Consider the following 14,726-nt stretch of genomic DNA (forward strand, 5'->3'; position numbering starts at 1 on the left):
CTGCAGTCGCCATGGAAATGGTTAGTGATTTTAGTGATCCCAACCTGGTCTCAGAGCATTTCGTATTATTCTGTAAGTAAATCCGAGACACTGTATTTAGTATGATATGTTAAGTTTGGTATTGTTACATAAGACAAAACGTTACTTATGGCAAAAATGAAAGTAGGGCGGTTGGATGGGTGGGCGTATAACACGAACGTCTAGCAACCCAAAGATTGCAAGTTTGAATTTCATCACAGAGAACTTTAGAATAACTAATTAACAACTTTAACTACTTACTACTTTTTACCTACTTTCCAACTACTTAGCATGTTAGCTAACCCTAACCCTTTTAGCTAACCCTAACCCTTTAACCTAACTCCTAAACTTAACCCTAGCTTTAAACCTAGCCTAGCTAACGTGCTACTAACGTTAGCCACCTAGCTAGAATTCGTAACATATCATACGTTTTGAAAATTCCTAGCATATTGTACATTTTGGAAATTCGTAGCATATTGTATGTTTTGAAAATTTGTAACCGATAATTCGAATTGTAATTCGTAACATCATATGAAATGGGTGTGATGGACATCCACAAATTAATACATACCATACGAAATGTAACATGGAGTGTCTCAGATTTACATACAGAATAATACTAAATGCTCTGAGACCAGGTTGCTGACCCTGGTAGACAAAACATGTGTAGCCTATATTCCTGTTTAACTCAATTACAACTATCACTAACCATCTCCTCCTGTTTTTAAATTTAATTCAAACCAATTTAAACAATCCAATCTACTCTATCTCTACTAAATCCCATTGATTTACTTGACATGTCATTTAATGCGCTGGTGAACCTTCTGGAATTGGGTGTTGGTGTTGGAATCAATATCAAGAACACCAGTCATTCTATAGACTAGTGTAATAACTGATATTCATCTCTCTCTGACATTCCCTCTGGTTATCCCTTCCTCTCATCACTTTTATCCTTCATAGGTGTAACAGTGTAGGTTCCGTCCCTCTCTACGCCCCAACCTGGGCTCGAACCAGGGACCCTTGCACACAACAACTGACACCCACGAAGCATTGTTACCCATCGCGCCACAAAAGCCACGGCCCAACAACCACTTCAGGTCTCGGAGCGAGTGACGCCACTGATTGAAACGCTATTAGCGCGCACCACCGCTAACTAACTAGCCATTTCACATCGGTTACATAGGCCTACTCTCTAATTCATTGATCAATCATGTCTCTCTTCTCCCACTGAGCAACCTCTTGATTGTATTTGTATCCCTCCTCCGCCCCAGGTGTCCCTGGTGTTCCTCATCAGTGGCCTGGTAATCCTGGGCTACTCCTCCTGCATCAGTGGTCAGAACACATACCAAGCCGTGGTGAAGGATGTGTGTGGGCCTGCGATCGGGAAACTCTGTGAGGTCGTGTTCGTCTTCAACCTCTTCATGATCTCTGTGGCTTTCCTGGTCATAGTAATGGACCAGCTGGAGAAATGCGAGTCATCTCCGTGACCACATGACTCTGAGATCTCTTGCTGGATTATGTTATAGTAATTCCTTCCTGAACTATTTCTTCTGGAGCCTTTGAAATCATCTGATTTTGTTTTCCCCCATCCTTCTCATTATGTAATGATGCTCATAGGAAATGGGTTAGTGATATAGATTGTCAACATCATACCTGATACATGTTTCATTATGTATTTGTGTTGATAACTGGATTGCACGAAGCAGACATGCCATACCACTGGTACACAGACCCGCATTTTGTCCTCATCCTCCTGTGTGTCTTTCTCCTCCTCCCTCTCTCCATCCCTAAAGAGATCAGTATTCAGAAGTACATCAGGTGAGGTTGTAAGCGATGCGTAACTGGCTGCAGGGAAGTCAGCTGCAGGAGAGCAGAAATTAGTAACAGCCGGAGCACTTTAATGATGCAAAAACCAAACTGCACCCAGAACAGCAAAATACGGGTTGAAATACGCGTCGCAAACCAGTCTAAATACACAAAACACAACAAACAATTCCACACACAGACATGGGGGGAACAGAGGGTTATATACACGTCAAGTGATGAGGGAATGTAAACCAGGTGTGCGGGAAAACAAGACAAAACAAATAGAAAATGAAAGGTGGATCGGCGATGGCTAGAAGACCGGTGACGTCGACCGCCGAACGCCGCCCGAACAAGGAGAGGAACCGACTTCGGCGGAAGTCGTGACAGAGGTATTTATGGGCAGTTTAATACGGCATTGCAAAGACTACTTGATGCATAACATTGCAATATTGACATGGCTGTTGCTGCCATATTCAATATCATGTTATACTCAAGCCTTTCCCGCTCTTTGAAGTATTTTAGATTTTAGGTACTCTGGCCGCTACATACCTAACAGTGGCCATCGTTGTGAAATATCACACAAGAGAGGACCGTGAGGTGCACATATCCACCCTCTACAGTAGTGGGTGAGTGCTTGTAATCCCAATTAATATGAGTCATTTCTATCTTTGTTATATAATCTGAGGTGAACAATAGATATGAGTTTATGATAGTCCTCTATGATAGGTCTATGTGCTAGGTAAGGCCAAGGCTTTCGACTCTGTCAATCACTGTATTCTTATCGGCAGACTCAATAGCCTTGGTTTTTCTAATGATTGCCTCGCCTGGTTCACCAACTACTTTGCAGACAGAGTTCAATGTGTCAAATCGGAGGACATGTTGTCCGGACCTCTGGCAGTCTCTGTGGGGGTACCACAGGGTTCAATTCTCGGGCCGACTCTTTTCTCTGTATATATCAATGATGTCGCTCTTGCTGCGGGCGAATCCTTGATCCACCTCTACGCAGACGACACCCTTCTGTATACTTCTGGCCCTTCCTTGGACACTGTGCTAACAAACCTCCAAACGAGCTTCAATGCCATACAACACTCCTTCCGTGGCCTCCAACTGCTCTTAAACGCTAGTAAAACCAAATGCATGCTTTTCAACTGTTCGCTGCCCTCACCTGCCCGCCCGCCTAGCATCACCACCCTGGACGGTTCCGACCTAGAATATGTGGACAACTATAAATACCTAGGTGTCTGGTTAGACTGTAAACTCTCCTTCCAGACTCACATTAAGCATCTTCAATCCAAAATCAAATCTAGAATCAGATTTCTATTTTGCAACAAAGCCTCCTTTACTCACGCTGCCAAACTTACCCTAGTAAAACTGACTATCCTACCGATCCTCGACTTCGGCGATGTCATCTACAAAATAGCTTCCATTACTCTACTCAGCGAACTGGATGCAGTCTATCACAGTGCCATCTGTTTTGTTACCAAATCACCTTATACCACCCACCAATGCGACCTGAATGCTCTAGTCGGCTGGCCCTCGCTACATATTCGTCGCCAGACCCACTGGCTTCAGGTCATCTATAAGTCTATGCTCGGTAAAGCTCCGCCTTATCTCAGTTCACTGGTCACGATAACAACACACACCCGTAGCACACATTCCAGTAGGTATATCTCACTAATCATCCCCAAAGCCAACACCTCATTTGTCCGCCTTTCCTTCCAGTTCTCTGCTGCCAGTGACTGGAACGAATTGCAAAAATCGCTGAAGTTGGAGACTTTTATTTCCCTCATCAACTTTAAACATCAGCTACCTGAGCTGCTAACCGATCGCTGCAGCTGTACATAGTGCATCTGTAAATTGCCCACCCCATCTACCTACCTCATCCCCATACTGTTTTTATTTTATTTACTTTTCTGCTCTTTTGCACACCAGTATTTCTATTTGCACATCATCATATGCTCATTTATCACTCCAGTGTTAATCTGCTAAATTGTAATTATTCGCTCCTATGGCCTATTTATTGCCTGCCTCCTCATGCCTTTTGCACACACTGTATATATACTTTCATTTTTTTCTACTGTGTCATTGACTTGTTTGTGTTATTGGCTTGTTTATTGTTTACTCCATGTGGAACTCTGTGTTGTTGTCTGTGTCACACTGCTTTGCTTTATCTTGGCCAGGTTGCAGTTGTAAATGAGAACTTGTTCTCAACTTGCCTAGCTGGTTAAATAAAGGTGAAATAAAAATAAATAAAACAAAAGGTAGAAAAATGATGTCAAAGTTAAATGTAGCCTTTTATGCATCTAGGTCATTAGGTCTGTGAGATCAGGATATAAGATGATCTTTTAATAAAAGTTGCTCTTACACCTTCTACTCTTGTTAAAGGTATTTTAATTTTCAACAACATTTTGACTGTTTGGGAGTGAAGTCATGGCCATCAGCCACCCACACATTGTAATTTGTCAGTGTGATTGACACATGAACTGTAAAAGACTGACATCAAAGGTCAGACCAGGTACTTTAGAAAAAGCCTTTCCAGAGTTTTGTTGTTGGCTCTCTGTAGAATAAGCTCTATGGGGCGGCAGGGTAGCCTAGTGGTTAGCGCGTTGGACTAGTAACTGAAGGTTGCAAGTGCAAATCCCAAAGCTGACAAGGTACAAATCTGTTGTTCTGCCCCTGAACAGGCAGTTAACCCACTATTCCTAGGCCGTCATTGAAAATAAGAATTTGTTTTTAACTGACTTAAATATAAAAATATGCCTTTGATGTTCAGTGTTATCCCGACCATCTGCTTTCAGGTGAGTACGGTTTCAATCATGTCTGGTTTTCAAAGAGGTTACTAGTGAGGTTAGATTATTTTCTTTATGAAGCCAATGGTTAAAGGTCTGGCATTTACCCCAAATTCTGGTCAATTGAGGAGCTGTCTGAAACCCATCACAGTCCTGCCGAGCCTAAGGCTATCCTGCTCTTTAAAATGGCTGAGGAGAGCTGGTTCTCTGTTCACTATTGAAAATAAGTGTTATTTTCCACTTTTCTTCCAGAGGTAGTTTTTAGTAATCTTCTGAGTAACCAAGGGAACACAGTAGGATGATCAGAAATGCAATTAAAGGGCAGTGGGAGAGAGGACTAGTGTTGTACGAACCATCCTGATCTCTCAAGCTTACATTCTGTTTAGCTATCCGTTTAACGAAACAGAACGTAAGCTTGCGAGATCAGGAAGGTTCATACGAAGCTAAAAGAGGCCCACAAAGCCCAACTAGCTGAGCCCCTGCACCCCCAGGCTGATTGATTACTTAGCTGGAGAAGAAAAAGGAATGATGGAGATCCTGAAGGAAGGTGGGATGGAGGAATGTTGGAGGAACATATTGAGTAAACCTGGGAGAACTTTGCTTATGTAATGTATACTGTTGAATTGGAAGCTTGTCTCAGCTCATGACAAAGGCTTTGACGTTCTATGACTTGGAGCATTAACAGCTTTGGAGCCTGTCATGAGAATTTTCACTCCCAATGATAATAACTCAACAATCACTTAAGCTTTGATCAATTCCCCGAGGTTGTAAGGCTCGGGTTCAATATATGAATTAGGCAAAGTCTCAGATTCAGCAGAAGGTTAGTTCTTTATTCAGAGAGCTCTGAAATCTAAAAATGAGAACGCAGTCTTTGTATAACACACACACACACACAACTGAATTCTTATCAATAGAAACTCTACCTTTCTTTTAGGCGTGCTGTATTTGTCCCACAGTTCACATTCCTAGTTTATCACTTTTCTACCAGCCTGGCAGTTTCTAGCTATTACTCTCCTCCCTAGATTAGAGGGGCCTTTGAAGGTGCCTCTTTCCTGTTGTCAGTTTACAGAGTTATAACTAGGTCATCTGTAGTTCAGTTGTCCTTTGTTGTCTCAACTATATATTTCTCACATTGCTACATAGTAGCACAATGTTTTTTGTCTTAACTTGTCTTACACAAACATTATTGGATTATAGTCTTATTATTCTAATACATTTCACACAGTTATACAGTTTCAGGGTGGAATTCTTTAGTCATTACTTTAAACATATACATTCCTTTATCAGAGCCCCATACTATTGATCGCTTCTCTGGCTCTTACATTGAGACTAACTGGACACCAAAATGATTCAAAGGATTAAGTGTCGGGGCTCTTTTTCCTGTGGGCACTGTCTGTGAAAATTAGAGCTCTATGAGTGACACAAGTCTCAGTCTCAGGTCTATGTAGCCATGTTTATCTGTGCTTTGCATTCTGAGTCTGCCATGTCCTGTTCTGTATCATTCTGTGCTCCAGTGTCACGAGGCTTGCACAGCCATCAACAGCAGCATGCAGCAGCATGGAGAACAAAAGCTTGTCCCACTGGGTGTTCATCTCTGTGGTGTCCATGTTTGAGGCTCATCCTTTCAATACTCTATCTGATAGTGAACACAGCGACTATACGACTGCACACTCTTAGAAAAAAGGGTTCCCCATAGTAGAACCCTTTTTGATTTCAGGTAGAACCCTTTTGGTCTCCATGTAGAACCCCCTGTGGAAAGGGTTCTACCTGGAACCAAAACGGGTTCTTCAAAGGGTTTTCCTATCGACCCAGTCGGTATTAGATAGAACGTCGTGGCCCTGCCCGCCTGTGGTGAAAACAACCGGTGGTTACCTAGGTTACTACTTTGACTCACAGCAAAAACATGACCTTTTAAAACTCAATTTTCTTGTTGCCGGCTTGTTTTAGTAAATTACAAAACTACATTTTAGAGAAGTACAACATATCTAAAGGTTACTTTTCAACATTGCCTACTTCCTCCTGTTCTCAACACTTAGAAAAAGGTAATAGTGTAGGACTTCCCTCATGCCCCTTTTCATGATAATGTAACAGCCAAGTGAGTGAGTGCTAGTTAGCTACCGACCGGAACATTAAGCTAGCCAAGACCAACAACACAAACAAACGGACTATATAGCTAAAAGTAGTGAGTGGAGTTACAAACGGACTGTACAAAAGAAGTTAAATGTCTTATCTGTGATTAAATGTTTTTCACACACATAGCTAGCTACGTGTAGCCTATTTGGACACCGGGTCCCCACATTTCACACTCTCCCAAGCTGAATAGCCTGAAGTCACAGGGCTCTTCTCACGTCCTCTATTTCCCTACGTGGGAGCATTGCGAACCATAGGTTGGGATTTTTGACCTGGTTACATGTACATTGAACAACACAGCAGCTTCTTCAGCATGTTTTGTTATTTCTGTATAACATAAATTCAACAACAACGTTGACTCTTTTACACAGGGTCAACGGAAAGAATATTTGTTTTCCTAAATTTGTGTGCGCGGTCGAGGGGAATTCCTTATTATTACGTGAACCCTTTTAGGTTCTAGAAATCACCTTTTTTGTCTAAAAGTGTATGCAAAGTTGGTGTCTGAATGCATTCCCCCTCCCTTTTTGGTTCAGGTGTTTACAGATACCTGACATTTGGCAAGGATGTTACAGCAGATATTCTGATGTCATACACAGGGAATGATGTCCTCATGATCATTGCAAGACTGCTCTTTGGGATCTCTATCATCACCATCTACCTCATCATCCTCCTGGTAGGAAGGTAACATCATGGCTGGAGAGCATTTAATAATGGGCATTCATTAGCCATTCAATCAGAGCATATGAGCCGAAATAGGTGATCAGTGTCATCGGAGGAATAAGCACATTTTTCATCTTAATTTTCCTAGGTGGGAAAATTCTCCCTCTTTCACGCCACTATCTCCCATATGGTTGCATGTAAATCGAAGCAGCAGAGATATGTTTGCTTGCTCTGCTTGTCTGCAGGATTATGTCTAGTATTTGACATGCAGTCAGAGACAGTATCTTTCATAACAAGGCAAGTTTAAACCAATCATGGTCACTCATTCGAACCATTCATTCATCCAAATCCTTAAAAAATATACTAAATTTCTCTCCTTTATTTTCTCACTAACCCCTCCCCCATTCCCTCTCAGAGTGGTCCTACTGTAACAACATGGGGATGATATCACTCTGATCTGTGGAGCCTTCATCTTTGGACAGAGCACCACCACTGCCATAATGCAGCTCCTCACTAAGATCTAACCCTTATCTTCATCACCCTTCATGGACATCTTGTTAAATGCCTGATGGCTTTTCATCCTCATCACCTTTGGAAACACAGAGCTCTTTTTGGAGCCCTTTATTCTGAGGGTTGTGTTTTATGTCCTCTGAACTCTGTTACATTTCACCTTTTCCCCTACTTACTCTCCAGGTGTCTGGACTAACTGGTATGTCTTCATTGTGTGAGATCTGTTGGCTGGGTAGGACATGGGGAGAGTTTTGTAGTAATCTTCTTCTTTTTAGTTTGTTATTTCATTCGCACAATGTATTCTGCTCACTGTCCAATACACTGAAGTAAGAATCGAGAGCATCCTGTCGGGCTGTATCACCGCCTGGTACAGCAACTGCACCGCCCACATCCGCAAGGCTCTCCAGAGGGTGGTGTGGTCTGCACAACACATCACCGGGAGCAGACTACCTACCTTCCAGGACACCTACAGGACTCTATGTCACAGGAAGGCCAAAAAGATCATCAAGGACAACAACCATCCGAGCCACTGCCTGTTCACCCCGCTACTATCCAGATGGCGAGGTCAGAACAGATATCACAGGCATCAAAGCTGGGACCGAGAGACTGAAAAACAGCTTCTATCTTAAGACCATCAGACTGTTAAACAGCCATCACAAACACAGAGAGGCTGCTGCCTACATACAGACTTCAAATTATTGGCCACTTTATTAAATGGATCACTAGTGTCGTGACGTTGTATTAGTTAATGTGACGACTGTTGCTCATCGAATGATTAACGGTTTATAATTGCATGTTTAAATGAATCAAGCAATGAATCAAGCAATTATTAACTCATTAACCTGGGGCACCATGGGAAAATTAGTTTTATTTAGTTTCTATTTCCCAAATTAACTCAAAGAATATCATAATATCGATTTTACAACAGTCGCTAATTAATCAATTTCCTCTAATAGTCTCATTCTGAACATTGCATAATCCGGGAATCTGCACAGACCCGGGTCCCACCAATGACTTTACCACACCAATCTTAGTTGATTATTTGGGTCAGAATATAATGATGTAATTACATGTTGGAGGTCTCAGATGGGAAGCTCCACATGGCTCGTTTAGGCTGCTCAAGGACACACTTCTCCGACGCAACTCTCTGGTTGTCCTCACGATGTCAGTGTCCCTTTTGGCTTAGTGGTCTGATTTCTCCCCCTTTCTCTGATAGTGTCGTCTGAGGACAGACAGCTCTGTAGCTCAGAGCTTAGCTCCCCCTTAGTTATTTTCACTTTTTGTAAATTTAGATTTACATTGTAGTCATTTAGCAAACACTCTTATCCAGAGCAACTTCAAATCAAATGATATTAGTCACATGCTTCGTAAACAACCGTGGTAGACTAACGGTGAAATGCTTATGAGCCCTTCCCAACAATGCAGAGAGAAAGATAATAGAAAAGTTAAACACGTAATAATAAAAACACAGAGTAATGATAACTTGGCGCAGGGTACCAGTACCAAGTCGATGTGCAGGGGTACCAAGTAATTGAGGTAGAATAGGAATAAAGTCACAGATAATAAACAGTAGCAGAGGTGTATGAGATTAGTAAAAACAGTTTGTGCAAAAAGGGTCAATGCAGATGCGGGTAGCTATTTCATTAACTATTTAGCAGTTTTATGGTTTGGGGGTAGATGCTGTTCAGGGTTCTGTTGGTTCTAGACGTGGAGCAATTAGGGTTAAGTGCCTTGCTCAAAGGCACATCAATAGATCTTTTTTTTACCTAGTCGACTCTGGGATTCGTAACAGCGACCTTTCGGTTACTGCCCATCGCTCTTAAGTGCAAGGCTTCCTGCTGCCCTAAATGTTTGTCTTGTGTATAAAGGTGTATGCATTTATATTTTGAATGAACAAATTGTGTATTCTCGTGTAGATTGCTAACTCAAGATACAATTCTGCCTTCTGTGTACAGTATATCGATATTCATCATTGTATTGACATGTTTGTCAGAAGTAAAAAAATGTTTAATAGGAAATATGCACTGGCACTTGTTCCGCTTGTGTTCATACAACATGTCACCTGCATGCTTTCCCAGAAATGTAAAGCAATCAAGCAACAGATTCATGGTTTATTTCAGTATTACCATTTTATTGAGTTGCATCACTCTACATTGTCTAGAATTTCAACAACGTTAAGACTAAATATAGAACTTGCATCCCTGCAATAAGTCTCTACACTCAAAGAGAGAAAGCCATTTTACTGAAACATACATAAGTATAAGAATTAGTATTTCATTAAACATTGCCATAAAAGTGAATGTTCATTCTGTATGGCATTTTCTATTCATATATATTTTTGTTTTGTCTGTCCTTTATAGGAATACTATAAAAGAAAAATAAGAAACGCACAAAACCCATTGAAAATAGCATGGCTAAATACTACAGCAAATAAGTTACTGGACATTCATTTTAACATGCACTCAAGTGAGGGATAAGGAGAAAAAAATTGATTGCACAGTTTAGGGAACAGCCAGGAATGTTATAGAAATAGTATTGGCATTTTTTTTGTCTGGCTGGCTCTGACCTGTTCATACAGAACCCAACAGAAGCAACAGATAAATAGAAAACCTTTCCAGTAGAATTTCCCCATGTCTGTCAACAAGGGATCCATGCTCTTGCTCCATTCTGTAATACTGATGCTGAGGCTAATATAAAGCCCAAGGCGTGCTATTAGTTATTGATTAATATCACAGGTGCATTAACACTGAGAAGTCCAGGGTTCTCTCAAGGTAAAGTGTAATGTGGCCTAGCACCAGAGATTGAACTGGATATGAGTTCATTCCATTTCAGTGGTGGTCCTAGTTATGATCAAAGGCAAGTAAACAAACCGTTGTATTTATTTTACAGTGCACAAGGATAGTATTTGTTATTACTTACTTGATATTTTCTGAGAATGTTATCCTGGGGAGGGAGAGTTTGATATTCTCCCATTGGTTAAGGACAGGCTTGCCATGACCTTCATGTGCTTACAGGACAAACTAAGAAATTCAATGGCGAAGTAGGTGAAATAGTCCGCCCTCTAAAGGTTGATCAAGATGAGTGATTCATACATTATTCTTTATAACATTCATATTTTGATCATTTCTAATACTTTATATATCTTTAATCGCTATATTCCATTAATGTACATTGTGGTTTTTGACTGGGTCTGTTTGATCATGTTGATTTCAGGTTGGTGAAATTGGGGTCGGACAAAGTCGTCATGGTCCTAGATGTGCACAAGAGGTTCCTCTCTAACTGGGTTGGTGGGTGAACATTCTGATATATTTTCTGTTACTATCATTTTGCTTGATAGGCGTGTAAACATCTCCTTTTTGCTCAATTGCAATGAACATTGTGATTGTAATATGGGGCTGTGCGTTAGATGTTTAAAATCTAATTAGTGTGTTTATGGGAAATCCTACCTAGGTACCCACTTACAACCTCAACCATATGCTGATGTTTAAGGCTTGAGATTGTGTTGGTCAAAAAGGGAACTGCTGCAGCAAACCAAGTTTTGCTACTTTTGTGGTAATTGCTTTTTCTTCATAATTTTGCACTGTATCACTAAAGACGTCAATACAAATATAATTATAATATAACATTTTTTCATATAATTTTACTAGACTTTAACAGCTAATATATCCAGTGCTGATTCATACATGTACTTTTAACACAACGGAAAAAACAACCTTAACTGCTTGATAGAGACGAATGTTGAGCGCTCTATTAGTCTACCATTAGCAGTAGCAGGTTCATGTCTTTAGTCAAAATGGATGACAAAAGCAGGTTAACTGTTCACCTCATTTCTACCATGACTTGAGGGTGAACGATACGATGAAGAAATGCATTGGATGGAGGTAATCTCGCTTTAATGCACTGTTCAATATTCACTGCAATTGACGCATTCCATTTTGCCTCAATATCAAACAGACACTGTGTAAACATGTACTTACAAAAGAGAGAAAGAGAGGGGTTGTGAGGGTGAGAGAGAGGGTGGGGGTTAAGGGGGAGCTAAGGATGGGGGGTGTTGCAGACTCAGGCAATCTGGCCCCACCCCAGTCAGTCTCTGCTCAGGCTGCACCAGGCGGCTGCAGGAGAGAGACAGAGTAGGAGTTCAGTTAAGACACAAGCAGCTCAGGAATACAGAAAAACAAGTCTATCATTAACACACTCACACATTGACACTCACATCTACTGTTTCTCTGCTCAAATGTGATAATACAGTGATGATACACTGTGTAATATAATTCAAATTGAATGTCATACATTTTCAGGTTTGTCTGGGCTAAGTCTATGACATAAGGCCTTATGCATTCATGCCAATAACAATAAGTCCACAACAATAAATATCAAGGCATGTGCTTTCCCTGACTGTTCCTGCTCTATATTGAACAGATCTCTCCCCAGTAGGTTCCCTTGCATTAAGGGCTCCCCATCCATCCCAGACACATGGCACTATGCCAGCATCCCTCTCCAACCTGGACTCAGAGCATTTCGTATTATTCCTACGTATATCCAAGACACTCCATTTAGTACAATATGCTACGTTTTGTATGGTATGTATTCATTTGTGGGTGTCCATCACCAATTTCATATGATATGTTACGAATTACAATTCGTATGATATGTTACGGATAATAGCTAGGTGGATAATGTTAGCTGGGTTAGGGTTAGGGTTCAGTTTAGGAGTTAGGTTAAACGGTTAGGGTTAGGGGAAGGGTTAGCTAAAAGGGTTAGCTTTAGGTGAAGGGTTAGCTAAAATAGTTAAGGTTAGGAAAAGGGTTAGCTAACATGCTAAGTAGTTGGAAAGTAGCAAAAAAGTAGTAAGTAAGCTAAAATGCTAAAGTTGTCTGTGATGAGATTCAAAATCACAACTTTTGTGTTACTAGACATTTGCATTATACGCCCACCCATCTACCCCGACCAACCACCCTCCTTTTGTTTTGCCTTATGTAAGTGTCTGTCTTATGTAACCATAGCAAACGTAACATATCATACTAAATCGAGTGTCTCAGATTTATGTACAGAACAATATGAAATTCTCTGAGACCTGGTTGCCCTCTCAGGAGACTAACCTGGCACAGCAACAGTAGACACAGCCTCAGGCTGGCACAGAGTGTCCACTTTAACATGTTGAAAGGCCTTGGAGGACGCAGTCTGGAGGTGTCTGAGGACAGAGGTGGAGGGCATAAGATCACACAAAGACAGACGCGGACACATGCACGCTCTCTCACTTCTTCAGTATGCCCCATAGATTATATTGTGATTGTGAGCAGTAAAATATTCATGAGAACATACAAGATAAAGATGCATTACAGCCTCAGCACATCCCCAAAAACATCAATAAGTAATTATATCAGCCTTATTCTAGCTGTAGCTAGATTACGCTACTGCTACTCTCTGTTCATCATATATGCATAGTCACTTTAACCATATCTACATGTACATACTACCTCAATCAGCCTGACTAACCGGTGTCTGTATGTAGCCTCACTACTTTTATAGCCTCGCTACTGCATATAGCCTGTCTTTTTTACTGTTGTTTTATTTCTTTACCTACCCATTGTTCACCTAATACCTTTTTTGCACTATTGGTTAGAGCCTGTAAGTAAGCATTTCACTATAAGGTCTACACCTGTTGTATTCGGCACACATGACAAATAAACTTTGATTTGATTTGATTCCTGCTGCTGTAGAGTCACATACTGTACATCTGGTGGTCTGTGCCGTTTAAGATGAGGGAGGATGATTCTTTTTTGTTTTTATTACAGCATATTGGATGACTGTCATTCATATTCCATTCACCCAGCTCAATGTAACGTCGGTAGGTTTAGGCTACTACATTATACTCTCATTTTCCCTATGAATGAAAGTTTACAACATACTGTAGGTGCACACATGTCAACATGCTACAATCATTTGTACAGTATACAGTTAGTAAGCAGTTTAGCAGTTACACCGGTGGGCCCCGGTGACAATAAATGAATAAAACCAAAAGCTTACCCTGACTTGGAAAAGTCATAGTATTGTGTTGGATAGTCATAGTTAGCTAACTAACATACATCCCTCTATTTGAGACAGGTGTTTTAGTAGGCTAAACTGTCTAGCTGCATTTGCTAGCTAAGTGAAAGTGAAAATGAAAAAAAAGACTAAATATCTCTCTCTTGCTTCTCCTTCATTTTTTCAGAAATTAATTACTGTTTTTCTCTCTCTTTGAGTCAACTACTCACCACATTTCATGCACTGCAGTGATAGCTAGCTGTAGATGATGCTTTCAGTACTAGATTCATTCTCTGATCCTTTGATTGGGTGGACAACATATCAGTTCATGCTGAAAGAGCTCTGATCGGTTAGAGGACGTCCTCCGGGAAGTTGACATAATTACTGTGTAAGGCTATGGAAGGGGGTGAGAACCATGAGCCTCCTAGGTTTTGTATTGAAGTCAATGAACCCAGAGGAGGACGGAAGCTAGCTGTCCTCTGGCTACACCATGGTGCTACCATACAGACTGCTATTTTTTTTCCTATTTAACCTTTATTTAACTAGGCAAGTCAGTTAAGAACAAATTCTTATTTACAATGAAGGCCTAGGAACAGTGGGTTAACTGCCTTGTTCAGGGGAAGAATGACAGATTTTTACCTTGTCAGCCATTGAGGCTACTGTAGACCTGAATAGCAGAACAGTGTATTTTATCAGTTATTTGGTCACGTAAATATATTTAATATAGTTTTATCTAAAAATTATAACTTTTTAAATGTTTCACTATTTTTATTTTTATGAAATTCACTG

At 40.8% G+C, this 14,726-nt stretch overlaps 1 protein-coding gene and 1 pseudogene across 2 annotated transcripts in view; one reads left to right on the top strand and one right to left on the bottom strand.

The window, feature by feature from the left end:
* Nucleotides 1-11: 11 nt before the first annotated feature.
* LOC115151343 (putative sodium-coupled neutral amino acid transporter 8) lies at nt 12-8,146 on the top strand (annotated as a pseudogene).
* Nucleotides 8,147-10,023: 1,877 nt separating this feature from the next.
* The window catches only part of necab2 (N-terminal EF-hand calcium binding protein 2), a 117,281-nt gene continuing 112,578 nt past the window's right edge, over nt 10,024-14,726 (bottom strand). For both annotated transcript variants that reach the window (XM_029696347.1, XM_029696346.1), the window contains 2 exons: nt 13,013-13,104; nt 10,024-12,025 (listed from right to left, as the gene is read on the bottom strand). In XM_029696347.1, coding sequence (XP_029552207.1) covers nt 11,997-12,025; nt 13,013-13,104 — 121 coding nt within the window. In that variant the 3' untranslated portion in view covers nt 10,024-11,996. The remainder of the gene's footprint in view (nt 12,026-13,012; nt 13,105-14,726) is intronic.

Source organism: Salmo trutta, chromosome 17 (genome assembly GCF_901001165.1).
Source record: "Salmo trutta chromosome 17, fSalTru1.1, whole genome shotgun sequence".
In the NCBI taxonomy this organism is placed as follows: domain Eukaryota; kingdom Metazoa; phylum Chordata; class Actinopteri; order Salmoniformes; family Salmonidae; genus Salmo; species Salmo trutta.